We start from the raw sequence: 14,654 nt of genomic DNA, 5'->3' as shown, positions 1-14,654 counted from the left end.
CAAGTCAATTCATTGGTAAAGTGGTTGATTATCCCAACGGCTTTTTTTGGTCTTGAATCATATTTAGTTTTAAAATTTGACCTATTTTGTCCATAAAACCAGCAGACTCACACGTCTTCAGAGTTACTATAAATGGTCATTTTCCTACTTTTGTGAGTATTGAGCAGGTAAGTTTACATCAGATGAGTTTTCCTTTAACTTCCTTGATATTATTTAATATGTGTAGAGAGGTTGAGACTCTCCTCCCCCCTTTTTACTCCCCCGTCTCATCATTATTCCGTCTGTCCCTCTGACCCATCTGTGTCTCCCAGACGCTCCCACCACTCCCCCTCTCTCTCTGTCTGTCTCCCCTCCTCCCTCTCTTTGACCCCTTTTGTTCACAGCTATAGGGAGGTGGTGGTGGTGGGGGGGGGTCCGGTCAGCTGTTTCGTGTCTGTGTGTGTGGACACTGTGGGAATGTGTGTGTGAGAAAAAGTTACAGACAAAGCCTGTTGGAGGCTCAGAGAGTGTGTGTCACCCGGCGAGGACGCACACGGCGGCGGAGCATCAACAGGACATGTAGTCTGGAGTTTACCTGCAGCCCCAACACTCCTTTTAGTTTCTTTTATTTTTGTTGTTTAGTTTGGGGGAAAAATATCTTGTTATTATCACAGGAATACAAACATCTACTGGAGACTGAAGATCTTATAGAGCAGAGAGATATGCAGCCGTCGTCAGGCACTCACAACCATGACAACTGTGTTCAGACCCAACTGTGTGGTGAGTTTCTCATCGGTTCGCTCTCTGATAACTGGACGCTTCCTTTAAATGCATGTTGTTTAGTACAGTAGAGTTTTTCTGAAGCATTTAATCAATTAGTTGATTGACAGACGATAAGGGGGTTTCTGAGCAGTTTACACAACAGAGGCGCTCGCCATCCAATCGCCGAAAAATCGCAATTGTTGCAGAAATCTACAAATGTCAAAAGTTTTTGATCCCAAATCACAGCATGGCTTTTTCTATGGTGTTCCTCAAGGTCTTGGTGTCTTAACGTGGTATTTTGGAGGGATAATTGATCATTTTTATAAATTTAGAGTGGTAAAAAATGGTAAATTTAGGTTCTCAGCTTTCAGATGGTGTACACCACTTCTATGTAACATCTACTGTTGACCTGCTATCTCCCCCTAAAGACCCCCTAGACCCCCCTAAAACTAAAACGGGTCTATTGTGGGTCTCAGGGGGTTAAATGCTTGCTATTTAGGACAGTAGAGTTGTTCTGAAACAATCAATCAATTAGTTGATTGACAGTAAAAACCAGCTGTAAGTCATTTATGAAGCAAAAAAAGCCATTATTCACTGGTTTCAGCCTCTCAAACGGGATGATTTGCTTCTTTGGTGAGGTTTGCATCTCTATAAACTGGATATCTTTGAGGTTTGGACCGTTGGTCAGACAGAAGAAGCATTTAGGAGACTTCTTTGTAGGCTTTGGGGAATTGTTTTGGGTTGCCAGGTAGTGAAAATCCATCCCCTTTATTCGACAATGATGCTGGTAACCTTATTTGTTTCTCACTTGCTAATAAGCCATCAAGTCTGCAATTGTAAATGTTCAGTAAGTTGTTAATAAACGGGTTTATAAACCAAATTCTCTGCAACTTTTCCAAAAGTTAACTGGTCAAAAAAAAGTTGGGGTAATTAATAAAAACAAAAAGCAAGAGTCCTGCTGGAGGATGAACACTAAATGACAACCTAAATGTTTTTATGAATGGCTTATAACTGATCTATAACCATTAGTAAATGACTTATTAACTCATTGATGACATGACCAGTTATAAAACTAGACTGTGAGGGAGGATTTTGTCCATCTTGGTCACTCCCTGCTTCGAGTATATAACCTCTAAATGTTTTGGCTGGTTTAGTTCTTGTGACAGATTGATGTCCTTTATTTTGGGGATCTGGTTTTGCTATAAAGTTTATTTACTTGTCAATAATTCAGCTGGTCTGTGGAGTTGTGTTATATTGTCTGGTTTTTAACTCGAGGTGGAAAATATCGAGATTCTTATCTTCTAAGACTCTGAAATCGATTCACAACTTCCAAAAATCGATTTGTAAAAAAAGAAGCTAGATGTTGCTGCTGATGGACATTAATCCTACACACTAAGTCAGAGTTGTGTCGAGCATTATTGTGTTTATTTGTTGAGAAATCACACAGTTTTACGTTGTCAGTTTGTGTACAAATTATTTTTGAAAATGGCAAGTTTCTTAGAAATTGAAGCCGACACATTTCATTCATGTAACAGGCAGCTTCTTTTTTTTTTTTTGTGTTATTGTTGAAGTCACTGAGAATTGAGAAATATTAAAAACATGTAATGTTTATTTGTGCAAGTTTAGCATGAATAAATGTTACCTTTTGCCTGTAGGTCTGTCCTTGACCAAAGAAATTCTTAATCGACTAACACTAACATACAATTTAGTCGACTAATCGATTAGTTGATTTAGTTGATTAGTTGAGTTTCTGCACAAAAGACACCACTTTAAATCTGGTGTTTACCAGAGATGTGCTCATTAGTTTCTTGAAATAAGTCATTCAGCATGAAAAAAAGCATAAAAAACGAGTAATCGACTATAGAAATCTTCTTCATGCCTTTATTAGTGAGCAGTGGCCTCGAGTAGATCCCAGATGAGCCCCTTTATGGACTGAATCCAGAACCGATTTCGAATCAAATCGTGTGACACAGAAAGATTCATAGCTTTAACCCACTTGTGTCGTACAGACTGAGACTAACTGTCGTCTTTGTGTTGATCATGTGCAGGTTATGAAGGAGATATTTGACTGTTTTATTGATCTAATGTGTATCTAACGTAGTGTGTGTGTGAGCTGGTCAGTGTTGTGAAGTCTCATCGGTCTGGTTTTTAAAAGTGGTTTCAGAGGAACTAAACAGAATCACGTGTTGAAGGTTGACTTCATTAAAAAGGTTATGAAAGAGTTACAGAATCAGCTGACTGTCTGTGTGTCTCGTCATGTTGTGTAATGGTTAGCTGGTCAGAGGAACACAACACACGACCAGACTGTGAGAACTGGTGTGAACCGTCTGGAAACCAGTCTGCTGCTTTATGCTCTCCTGTCTGACTCGGTCCTGACCTCGGCCTGCTCCCTGAGAGGAAAAAGTGTGAGAAAGTGCTCAGTGTGTGTGTGTGTGTGTGTGTGTGTGTGTTGGTGGGGGTGGTGGATGCAGGAGGACGGGGTGGGGGTGCGGGGGGATGGTGTCAGAGCAGACTGCCTCTAAACAAAGCTATCCCTGTGTGTCTGTCTGCTCTCGTCTGGCTCTGTGTGACCTCTACATCAGGACTACATCTCTGTCTGGACTGAAAACATTTATTTTCTCTCCCTCACAACACGGAAACATCCAAACCTCGTTGTTGAAATGACTCTTTACAGTTAAAGTATTACTGGTCACAGCAGGACTAGTGTGTAGCCTAATATATTTTATTATTTATTAACTGAATTTAAAAAAAATGTTGTATCACTATATCAAATGAAAACGCCCAAACACACTGAAGTCGATAAGTCTGTTAGTTCTCAACACATAATTAATCTCTAACTAGTAGAGTTATAAGATTTCACCCCTAGACACTACGGCAGCATAAATATCCTATAATGCAACGCGGCAGTAACAACAACGTTCATAAATTCATTGAACTGTAAGTATAAGATTTCACTTTGCTAGGCGTAATATATATTTTAAATTAATTCAGACTTAATGATTCTCACAAACACATCATATCGCCACATGAGGTTGGCACGGGTTACCATGGTTACACGTCTCCAGCCGGAAAGAAGGCTCTCAGGAAGTGACGACATACATTGCAGCTCAGTGCGTCTGAAAAGATTCATACTACTGTTTATATATACACAAAAGTATGTTAAACGATAGTACACACGTTGAGTTTGTAGTGCATAGTGTGCGATTTCGGACGAAGTCACGAGCTTCAAGTTTTCAGAATTGTGTGCGCAGTTCCATACAGCATTTTTACTGGGAATGTCACCACAGATAATACTGCAAATATATAGATATTGTAATACTTCATCAGTGTTCCACAGCCTCAATCACCGTTGTGATACCTCCTTCTGCTGTAGTGACTTAACAGACATTTATTTAAATCTGTGAGATTATTACTTCTTGAATATATCTGAGATTTGGACTGTTGGTCGGACACAACGAGTAATATGAAGATAGACTGAAGGATGAATTGATTTTTGCTCACATATGAACAATTTTCCCTATGTCGTTTGACGGGTTTTAATACAAATGTGAAAAGAGTAATATTCATTTATAGATTATGCTTTTATTTCTCTCTCTTTTCAGTCTTGTGTGACAGTATATTGCTTCAGGTGAATGCGTCATGTCAAGCATAAAAAAATACAGCAGAAGTGAAAACTCATACATATATATACATACATACATACATACATATACACATATGTACAATGTGTTTATACATGTGAGATTTGACCTGTGACATTTTTTGTAAAACACATACTGTAAATAAGGTGTCATAGTGCGTAATCGTTTTTTTTTTTTATGTAATGATTTATCTGAAGTGGTTTTCCTTCATTTTCATCTGATTTTTGTTCTGTTTCTTTATATTAATTATTATTCTAAAACATTTATATTGTACATATAGGACATTGCGTGTATTTTTATTGTATGCACAAAGGCAATTAAGCATTTTGTTAAAGTTTATTATTTCAGGTTAAGAAAGAAAAGTTACACACAAGTGTTTTACTGCCTTATATTTTAAAAGCAGTGAGCTATATATATATATATATATATGTATAATGAATGAAGTGTTTTTGCTTTGCACTGTACAAGATATTCTGACCTTTAGTCTGTCAAGTATGAGTCAAGATCCAACATCCTACACTTCCCATAATGCAACTGGATACAGCCTTTTTCACTAGGCTCCCCCTGCCTGGGAAATACCCATGTTTTGCAAATTCCATGCCCGGTCCTGTGTTTAAAAATCTGTAGTGTAGTCCATAACCCTGATGACATCACTATGACATCATCGGGGTTATTATTATTTTTATCTGAGTAGTTAGTAGGACTAACCACGCCGAGCGAGCCGATCCTGATGTTTATCTCTGTTATGTCGTTGCAGCCCAGCTGGAGTTCGTCCAGATCCTGGTGATCGTGGTGGTGATGATGGTGATGGTGGTGGTCATCACTTGTCTGCTGAACCACTACCGCCTATCAGCTCGCTCCCTCCTCTCCAGACACGCCCCCGCACGCAGGAGACACCTGCCGTTGGCCAATGTGAGTCAAACGTTTGTGACAGATGTAAATAAAATGTAATTTATCCTCACATATACTCTCACATATCTGATCAGAAATATACATAAACAATGAATTGAACAGGTAAATGACAGCTGTTGTTGCCTGTTGGGCTGCAGTTTGCCATGTTATGATTTGAGCATATTGTTTTATGCTAAATGCAGTACCTGTGAGGGTTTCTGGACAATATCTGTCATTGTTTTGTGTTGTTAATTGATTTCCAATAATAAATATATACATACATTTTGCATAAAGCAGCATATTTGTCCACTCCCATGTTGATAAGAGTATTAAATACTTGACAAATCTCCCTTTACGGTACATTTTGAACGGATGGTGTGATTAATCACGATTAAATATTTGAATCGATTGACAGCCCTATCTGAAATATCACTATAGAAACATATAAAATAACTTGACATGCCTCAGTGAAAACATCAGACGTCCTACAGTTGTTAACGAGAGACAGAATCAGAAGGAAAGCAGAGTTTGAGGAGCGCTGAGTGACTCCATGTGATCACAGTGATTAAACACCGCTGCAGGCTAACGCTAACACACTGATTCATTCCTTCATTAAAGGGCCGCAGCGGCTCGCAACTACTATTTCAAGATACACACACACACACACACACACACACACATACGCTGACTTACACTTGGGGCTTCTCCAAACATATGACTTCACTTGTGCTTCCTGAATCACCTGCTACTGAATCACTGATGTGTGTGTGGCTCCAGTCTACAAGTAAGATATGAGTAAAGGATGAAGCACACACACACACACACACACACACACACACACACACACACACACACACACACACACACAGATAGATAGAGCTGCTGATAAGCTCAGGGGAGTCATTGTCCCAGTTAATTTGGATTAGCAGACAGACACACTGACACACATACAGTCAGTCAGTCAGAGAACAAAACACCTGCAACTAAAGTTCCTTCCAGACGTTTTTAGAGCTGCTTTTGTCGTCTTACTGCGAGGCATCGAGACACAACTGATATCAGATTATTTCCACAACAGTGTGTGTTCACTGTGAAACTTTGTTAATCTACATTACACGGGCAATATGTCACAAGATTTGCAAAAAAAAAAGATGCTGCAGTAAGAGCTACATGATTCACTGAGACATAAAGACTTTATGACAATGTGAGGACATTTTAAATGTTTGTTGAACAGCAGCGGAACCCTCTAGTGGACAAAACGTTAATCAAACCATAAAAAAACACAACAGAACTTCATGTACACAAAATCTAAACATGTTTGTATTTTTGTGATTAATAGTTAATCATGATTAATCTCAAATTAATCGCATATTTTTTATCTGTTCTAAATGTACCTTAAAGGGAGATTTGTCCAGTATTTAATACTCTTCTCTGGGAGTGGACAAATATGCTGCTTTATGCAGTGGCGACACAAAGAAGGGTGCTTAATAATATAAACGTCACACTAAAATTGCTTAATTTTAAAACATAGTTTTGACTGACACGGTGCAACATACAACAGAAAATAAACATAGTTAGATCTGTATTGACGCAGCTTATTCGACAGCTTTTAAAACAAGATATTAACCCTTGTAATATATCATTTACTGTACAGTTTTAAAATGGTATCATTTTGAAGACTCGGCCTGATATATATATATGTCTGTTGGTTGGCTCATACTTTCTGTCATTATGAAACATAATGACAACAAAAAGGTTCAATAAATATATTTTTGAAATACTAACTTCTAAAATAAGTATCAACAGGAGTGTATAGTAGAGACTTAATAGCATATATAGAACTGTATAGTATGCTGTTATTATCAGTTTTATTTAAATGAGCTTTATTTACATGGAATAAAATACAGTATTTGCTGCCAAAGCACAAGAATGGAAGACAGGTATAAATAGTACTAAATATACATGTGACTCTTTTGCTAAATGGGTTTAAATCAGACTGAAATGACTCAATAGATGGTCTCTGTCTCTCAGGAGGGAAGTCTGTGGTCTTCTGAGGGAACGGGGACCAACGCTGGTCTAACTGAGGTGAGTCGAGTAACATTTAGAACTGAGTGTATAACAGCTCAGTTTAATGTCATACAGTGTGACTAATGTGATGTCATTCCTCGCCACAGCACCAGGTGTATAACCCTCGCCCTCCAGACAGAGGGGTCCCCTCGTCCTACCTACAGCGGGAGCCCCAGCACGCCCAGTCCCAGTCCCAGTCCCAGTCCCAGTCCCAGTCCCAGTCCCTGCCTCCGCTCCAGTCCCAGCGCTTCCAGCACACGTACGCTCCGAGTCGCTTCCAGCCGACGTATCCCTACCTGCCCCAGAGCCTCATCGATCTCCCCCCCACCATCTGCCTGTCGGACGGGGAGGAGCCGCCGCCCTACCAGGGCCCCTGCACCCTGCAGCTCCGAGACCCGGAGCAACAGATGGAGCTGAACCGCGAGTCAGTCAGAGCGCCGCCCAACCGAACCGTGTTCGACTCGCACCCCATCCACCCATCCAGCTCCTGTCTGCACGCCAGGTAACTGCTGACTATGTCTTCATCTCACTGTTTATAGACACACTGGGTCGAACTCCAGTATTTATAACAATGTTCTTGATGTGGTAGTTCGGGTGTTTTGAAGTGGGGTTGTATGAGGTCCTTATCCATAGTAGGTGTATTACTTAGAGTAGATGATGGTCGGTGTGCCCCCAGCACTGGCACCGGAACAAAGCAGTACAGTGTTGTGGACGGGGACGGCACACAAACATATTTCAGCCACTTAAAAGAAAGGCTCACCTAAAAAAAAGATTATATCAGTTTAAGTGTACGCTGTATTTAGAATATTCACCGATGGCGAACTGAACTGAAAGTGAAACGTATCTATACTGTTTATAGACGGTCGCCTTGGGTGCCACTTTCTGGGGGGCGCTGGTCACCCTCTCAAAAAACACCAAAATCCAAATTTTGCATAGGGCACCAAAAGGGCTAGAGCCAACCCTGTGAGTAATACACCTACTATGGATGAGGAACTCATACAACCCCCTTCAAAACACCCGTACTATCCCTTTAACGTCAGTAAACATGACAAGAAGTGTCCGTTCCTCATCCTGATATTGATTCAAGCGGTGCTTGTTTACTGTGTGAATGAAGCCGTACGCAAGTTGTAGCCGCCCGCAAAGACAATCGTCAGTAGTTACAGGTTTCATTAGAAGGCCCCACACTTTTTTAGAGCTAAGAACTAAATTTAAACATTGGTTCCATTGGAAAAAATGTCAAGTATGGTTCCTAAAATGGTTCCTGGGTTCCTGGAAAATTTCCTGCGATGAAAACCGTGTTGGAACAGTGTTCAAACATCTGGATGCTTCAGCCCTACTTTTCTTTGTAACCCTAAAGCTATGTTCACAGTACCAGCGGCAAAAGCAACAAAACGGTCAGCGTGGCCTGCTACATTGTCGCAGAGTCTCCGCTGAAGTGTTGAGTGTTGAGACCAGCTCAACTTTATTCGCAGTGCGCCACGCCCGTCATGCGACAACAAGAGTCACCATGTCACCGGCTTCCGTTGAAAATGACTTGTAGCCCGTTGCGGTGTCGCTCGTAGTGTGAACACAGCGTTACAGTCTGCCTGTTCCTCATTCTTCTGCTTCTACAGTTGTTTATTTGTCCTCCCATCGGTTTTATTTATGACCCGTGTTGTTTTGCGTCCAGTCTGCAGGCCCCTCCTCCTAGCGTCCACTCTGGCGTCAGCGTGCTCGGAGCCCAGGAGGCGTCGTCCCGCCACCAGAAGCAAGGCTCTCGAGTAGAAGGAGCTCCCCCGACCTACAGCGAGGTGATCGGCCACTACTACCACCCGACGTCCCACAACCATCGGACGGTGTCGTCCTCGCAAGCGCCGCCGTCCTCGTTCATACACGGCCTGCTCCGACCTCCGCCTCAGCAGCAAGGAAGCGTGGACAACAGGAACGCCAGGAATACGAAGGAGAAATCCCAGAAGCCCCAGCAGGTGTGACAGTACTGCCTCCTCATTCCTAGCCTGTGGGGAGGGAGGGGGGGAAAGCCAGGATTTTGTCTGCTCGCCGCTTGGGAAGCGGTCAGTAGCACAATGAGGAACAACCTGGTGAATGTTTAAACGGTTTAAGGGCTGGTTCACGCTAGTTAGAAGACACGTGGTCAGTTTCACAGTTTTCCTGGATCGGGCTAGGACGGGGACGCTTCACGTTAGGTAAGAACACCTGGATCACTCCTGCAGAGCACAGTCGCAGGAGAACATCTGGTACTTCCTGTTCCGCCGCTTCTTATTTCCTGTGTGAGGAGCGCTTCAGATGATGATGATGAAGGGCAGGAGGTGCACAAAGGGAAGGCTCCTTCTTCCCTCGTCCCTCCTCCACCAGACTGATCATTCATTATAAATATTTACTTGTTCTGTTTGTTTCTATACAACTTTTTGTGTTTGTTTGTTCGTCTTTTTCGCGCTTACAAAAAAAATCGTTCTATCCAGGCAAATGGCGAAACGTTGCAATCTTCTTGGTACTTCCAGGTTTTTGTTTTCTAGTGATAATCCCCCCCCTCGCTGCTTTGACTCCATTTATTCACGACTGCACAGTAACCAACGTTGGCAGTGACTCCTGCACCCGGCTTTAGCTGTATCACTGGGACATGTTGGCACGGTAGAGTTTAGGTTTAGTAAGCGTTAGCTCAGTCGTATCACAGTGCTGAAAGTCCTCGAGCTAAACGTTCTGCCTTATAACGACCAACCGGTGCAGGAGTTGTCGCTAAAATCCTTTTTTCTTTTTTTGATTTGATGTTTTCTAAAGAAGGTTTGCACAAGACTGTTCACCACAGAAAAAGAAAGAAATCCGCAATATGATTGATGAGAGAAAACAGAAAGTAGGGGGTATTTTTTCTAAACTTGATAGATTTGTGTTTTTACATGTTGTCTAGTTTTAGAAAAAAGAAACATCATTAATGTGTTGGGGTGCCAACTTTCACCTTTTGCTACATACATGTATTATGAGTACACACACGCATGTATGCAAACCGAGAGCGAACTTAAAAGCACGAATTTAGAGTTATTTATATAATTGCTGAAAAGAATTGCACTATTTTTTTAGTATGCGCAGATGGAACGTGTGAGAGAGACTTTTATTGTGAAGGAGCTCTGTCTAATTGAGGCATGAACAGATGGAAAAAAAAAACCCTGGGGGGACTCATTAGAGGGTCGGACCAGAGTGGTGCACAGCGGCCAGTATCACGATAACATATCAGGGGGGAGAATCTGACGTTGGCCCGACGGACTCGGATCCACCGTTACTGTACCATTGATATAAAAAAAGAAATAAATCCCTCGCTTATGCAAATGTCCGAGTCCCGCGAGCCGACAACGAGTCAGCATTCAAACCTGTGGGCCCAATCAGAAACTCTGCTCGTAGCGCTCTCTCATCCGATTGGCCGAATCGTTAGCCAATCCCAAAGCTGGCTGTCGAGTTCGCTCACGTTGATCGGACGTTTTGTCACAGCGAACAAACGTCCGAACTAATCACGACAATGTGTAATGTAACGGTAGAGTAGAGCTAGTTTTTAAATCCCGCTGTGTGTTCTTTTATTTTTGTTCATCGGGTGAAAAGAGAGAGAGAGACAGTGACACCTAACGTCTCCTCTGTAGTGAGGAAGGAAGCCATGTCGCCCTACAGGCCCCTCAATGAGTGATACGCTGACTGTGCACCGCTGTGGCCGCTCACACATATACATGCACGCATTAAATGTGCATCTTTCAACACTCACACAGCCCCCCCTCTGGTGAGTCCATCACTGTTGCAGCATCTCTGAGCACTTTACTGCACCAGGAACGAGACAACAATCTTCTGTCAGCCAGCGGCAGCCGATAAAACTTTTAAACGTACGATAGAACCCTTTAATATTCTAGCTTAGACTCCCCAACCTTTAGAGACACACTGGTAAAAGATGCAAAGAGTTGTGCTCCAAAAACTTTAACCATCCTTCAACTGGAAAACTAATTATAACCTGGAACCATCGATTCATCCTTCTGAAGTCTGGGCTGGGTGTCGTTTACCAGTAACACAGTTTCAGTACCGGCAACGACATTTTAGATATCTGCAGAAATCTTCTTTTAATTTCTCAAATGTTAAATGTTCTTTAGACAAGCAGAACTTTAGTTAAATAAAATAATAATTGGTAAAACTTTTATTTAAATCAGGAACTATCTTATCAAAGAAGAAGTAAATAAGATCATGAATGTGACCAGACAGTTTCACTACTCTGTGCTGAGCACGAGGGCTGCAAGTAACCATTATTTTCTTGATTATCGATTCATCGTTTGGTCTATAAAATGTCAGAAAATAGTGAAAACACATCCAAGATGTTGACTTTAAATGTCTTGTATTGTCCAAAACCTAAAGATATTCAGTTTAATATGATATAGAATACAGAAAAGAACGGCATTTTCATATTTGAGAGGCATTTTCTGACATTTTTGAATTAAAAAATCACAAACCATTAATCGATTATCAAAACAGTTGGCAGTTGTTTTTCTTTCTATCGACTAATCGTTGCAGCTCTACTGCTCACACACGTCTGTCGGCACCATAAAACTATTAAAGTTCGATACCCAGAAGGAGTAATGACAGACTTTTAAACTGAATTATTTTTTATTTTTACCTCTTGTTGGAGCAGAACTCTTTGTGCGTTGAACGCAGCACGAGACGAGTTGTCGCAAATTAGACACACCGAAGTGTTGAAAAGTGACACGAGTGTTGAAAGCAACTCGTCTTTTGTCGTCTCGTTACGAGTCTGGAGCTAAAGGTCGAACAGTAGAAGATCAGAACGTGTAGACGCTTGTAGCTTTTAGTCTTTTAGTTGCTTTTTTGTGTTGGGAGGAACCTCTTTTGTGTCCAGTCTTTATGCAACAGCGCCCTCCACGGGGACCGAACCAAACCGCAGCCAAATCTCTTTGCTTTGAGAGGAGAGAGTGAATAGGCCAAAAAAAAAAGACATTTTATAATCTGGTGAATCCTCAAATCCTTTGTCTTTTCTTTCCTTCTCAGATGAATCACAGGTGTTTAAGGCCGGAGCTAAGCATACGATTTTCTGACAGATAAATTCCTGGTGATTCTTTAACAGCACTTTGCCACTGGTTTGAAGTTATTTCCAGAAACTTTAAAGAGTCTCCAGCGATCCACGGATAAAAAATATTTAGTCTGCTGTGCTATAAAAATGATTAATAACTTGTTTCCCAAGTTGTTTCTTAATCCAAACTAAGATGGTAACCAGAAATGACGTTAAAAATCGTTTCTGTCGTGCAACACACAGAATAATTTGTATCTAGATTGGATCTTTGAGGATTCTGGAAATACAGATTGAACTCAGATGAAGAGTGGGTGTTTAGTTATATGATTCCTGCCTTAAACTTCTGTGATACAAAAAAAAAGACATATAATCAAAAGTCATTTCTTTGTGATTCACCTTCCTTCTGTCTTGTTTACCGTCTCTCGTTCTCCTTTTTGTTCCTGTGCTGATCTGCCGTGTCGGCGCGTTTTAATTTAATGACGAGCACTTGAAAAAAAAAAAATCACGATATATATATATATATATATAAAGAAATTAATCTCTTGACCCAAAGCAGCTAAAGGAGCGATGAGTGAATCAGTCAAAGTACGAATCACCTTTGACCTCGAAATGAGATTATGAGCCCGTTAGATAACTCTCTTCCTTTCCCTTTTCCTCTTCCCCTCCACCAGTAGGATACTTGTGTTTGAACTGGGCTGTTTTCCTTTTTTTCAAATGGTTTGGTTCCCTGGAGGGTTTGCAGCGGGTATGAGAAGGCTGGACAGGCAAACGAATGATTTATTAGTGATGATTTATTAGTGGATGAGAAGTGAAACAGTGTAGGATCAATCTCTCGCTTCAGGGAAACCTGCGCTGGCTGACGATACAAAACTAAAGACGGGAGGAGAGAGGAGGAGAAATCATCATCATACATGTGCTGCTGCTGATACACAACACACACACACACACACACACACACACACACACACACACACACACACACTGGTATGTTTACATGCAGAGAGGAGATAACAGCTGATTTACATCCCTTCAGTTTTCTGTTCTTACAGCACAGTAACTGAAGCAGCTTAAGTTCACGTGGAGTCGGTTGAAATCCATAACCGAGTGCTGCAGGAATGAGTCTGAAAACCTGGAAATGAGTTTAGCACTTCCGGTTCCCTTGTCTGGAAGTCAATGGGTTTTCAATTAGATGCCTGAAATAAGGTCTGTGGTTAACAAAGTCTCACAGTTCGTGAAATAGTCACAACGGATTTTTCGTGCGTTTTCCTACGACTGTCCAACAACACGTGACACATGAGTCAATTTCCGCTCCGGTCTTTTCACATTAAAACTACTTAGGTTTAGGAAAATATCAACTTGGTTAGGTTTAGGCAACAAAACTACTTAGTTAGGTTTAGGAAAAGATGGTGGTTTGGGTTTAAATAACACCATAAGTGGCATAACTTAAATCCGGAAGTCTGGTGTTTTTTGCGGCGTTCGCTGCTCTTTATACTTCGTGGTTCACAATTACGTAGATTACATACGAATTGATTTCGTGCTGAGCGTCACGAAACAAATGTGAAATTTATGTCTATATACAGGAATCAATACATAAAATTTTGTTAAACGTTTTGTTCTACGCCATAAAATAAGTCAGTGAATATCCGACTCCCGCTTTTACGTCTTAAAAAAGGCGGTTACTAACAAGTGGCAGAATGAAACGTCATCACGCCGACTCGTCCTCCTTTGCAGCCTCGTTGTTTATCCTCACGCTCATGTGACCATGATGTAGTTCGTTTATAGCCTAACGTTATCTTTTTAAATCATAAAAGTGGTGTTCATTAGTGGAGATTATCTTGCTGAACAACACGTGTAAATATCATAAACATTTGTTTGCCACAGAGTTTATTTTCTGCAATAATCCAAAACCCAACGGAACAATCTCATTGGCTGTCATTGGAGGGAACCAGAGCGACGCTAACTTCCTGGTTGGCCTACAAAAATATCCCTGCAGCACTCTGTTGTTCACATATGAAACCAATCAGGTTTCTGTCTCCTAAAATGTGTCTAAACCAGAGATAATGTGTATCTGTTTGAACTGGTCACACATTTCTCTTTGCTTTAAGCCAGCGTGAAGGCGGCGTTACAGCACAGCGGTGTCTGGAGAGGCAGCCGACTGTTTCCCAGAGCAGAGAGTGTGTGTGTGTGTGTTAATGTACACTGACCTGCCCTGGGAAAGACCTCCAGCTGTCTAGACTTAAACCAAACACACACACACACACACACACACACAC

General features: G+C 41.3%; 1 protein-coding gene across 2 annotated transcripts in view; it reads left to right on the top strand.

Annotated features, from left to right (window-relative positions):
- pmepa1 (prostate transmembrane protein, androgen induced 1) overlaps positions 1–12,916 on the top strand; it is a 47,208-nt gene extending 34,292 nt beyond the window's left edge. Inside the window, exons 1-6 of one of the 2 annotated variants that reach the window (XM_074647697.1) lie at positions 431–759; positions 5,140–5,294; positions 7,302–7,355; positions 7,445–7,839; positions 9,007–11,378; positions 11,416–12,916. In XM_074647697.1, coding sequence (XP_074503798.1) covers positions 702–759; positions 5,140–5,294; positions 7,302–7,355; positions 7,445–7,839; positions 9,007–9,307 — 963 coding nt within the window. In that variant the 5' untranslated portion in view covers positions 431–701 and the 3' untranslated portion in view covers positions 9,308–11,378; positions 11,416–12,916. Of the gene's footprint in view, positions 1–430; positions 760–5,139; positions 5,295–7,301; positions 7,356–7,444; positions 7,840–9,006; positions 11,379–11,415 lie in introns of those variants that run through there. The other variant, XM_074647688.1, reaches the window with a different exon arrangement.
- The last annotated feature ends 1,738 nt before the right edge of the window (positions 12,917–14,654 follow it).

Source organism: Sebastes fasciatus, chromosome 1 (genome assembly GCF_043250625.1).
Source record: "Sebastes fasciatus isolate fSebFas1 chromosome 1, fSebFas1.pri, whole genome shotgun sequence".
NCBI classification, from domain to species: domain Eukaryota; kingdom Metazoa; phylum Chordata; class Actinopteri; order Perciformes; family Sebastidae; genus Sebastes; species Sebastes fasciatus.
The sequence above is the reverse complement of the archived record's forward strand: the minus strand, read 5'-3'. Positions and strand labels throughout refer to the sequence as shown.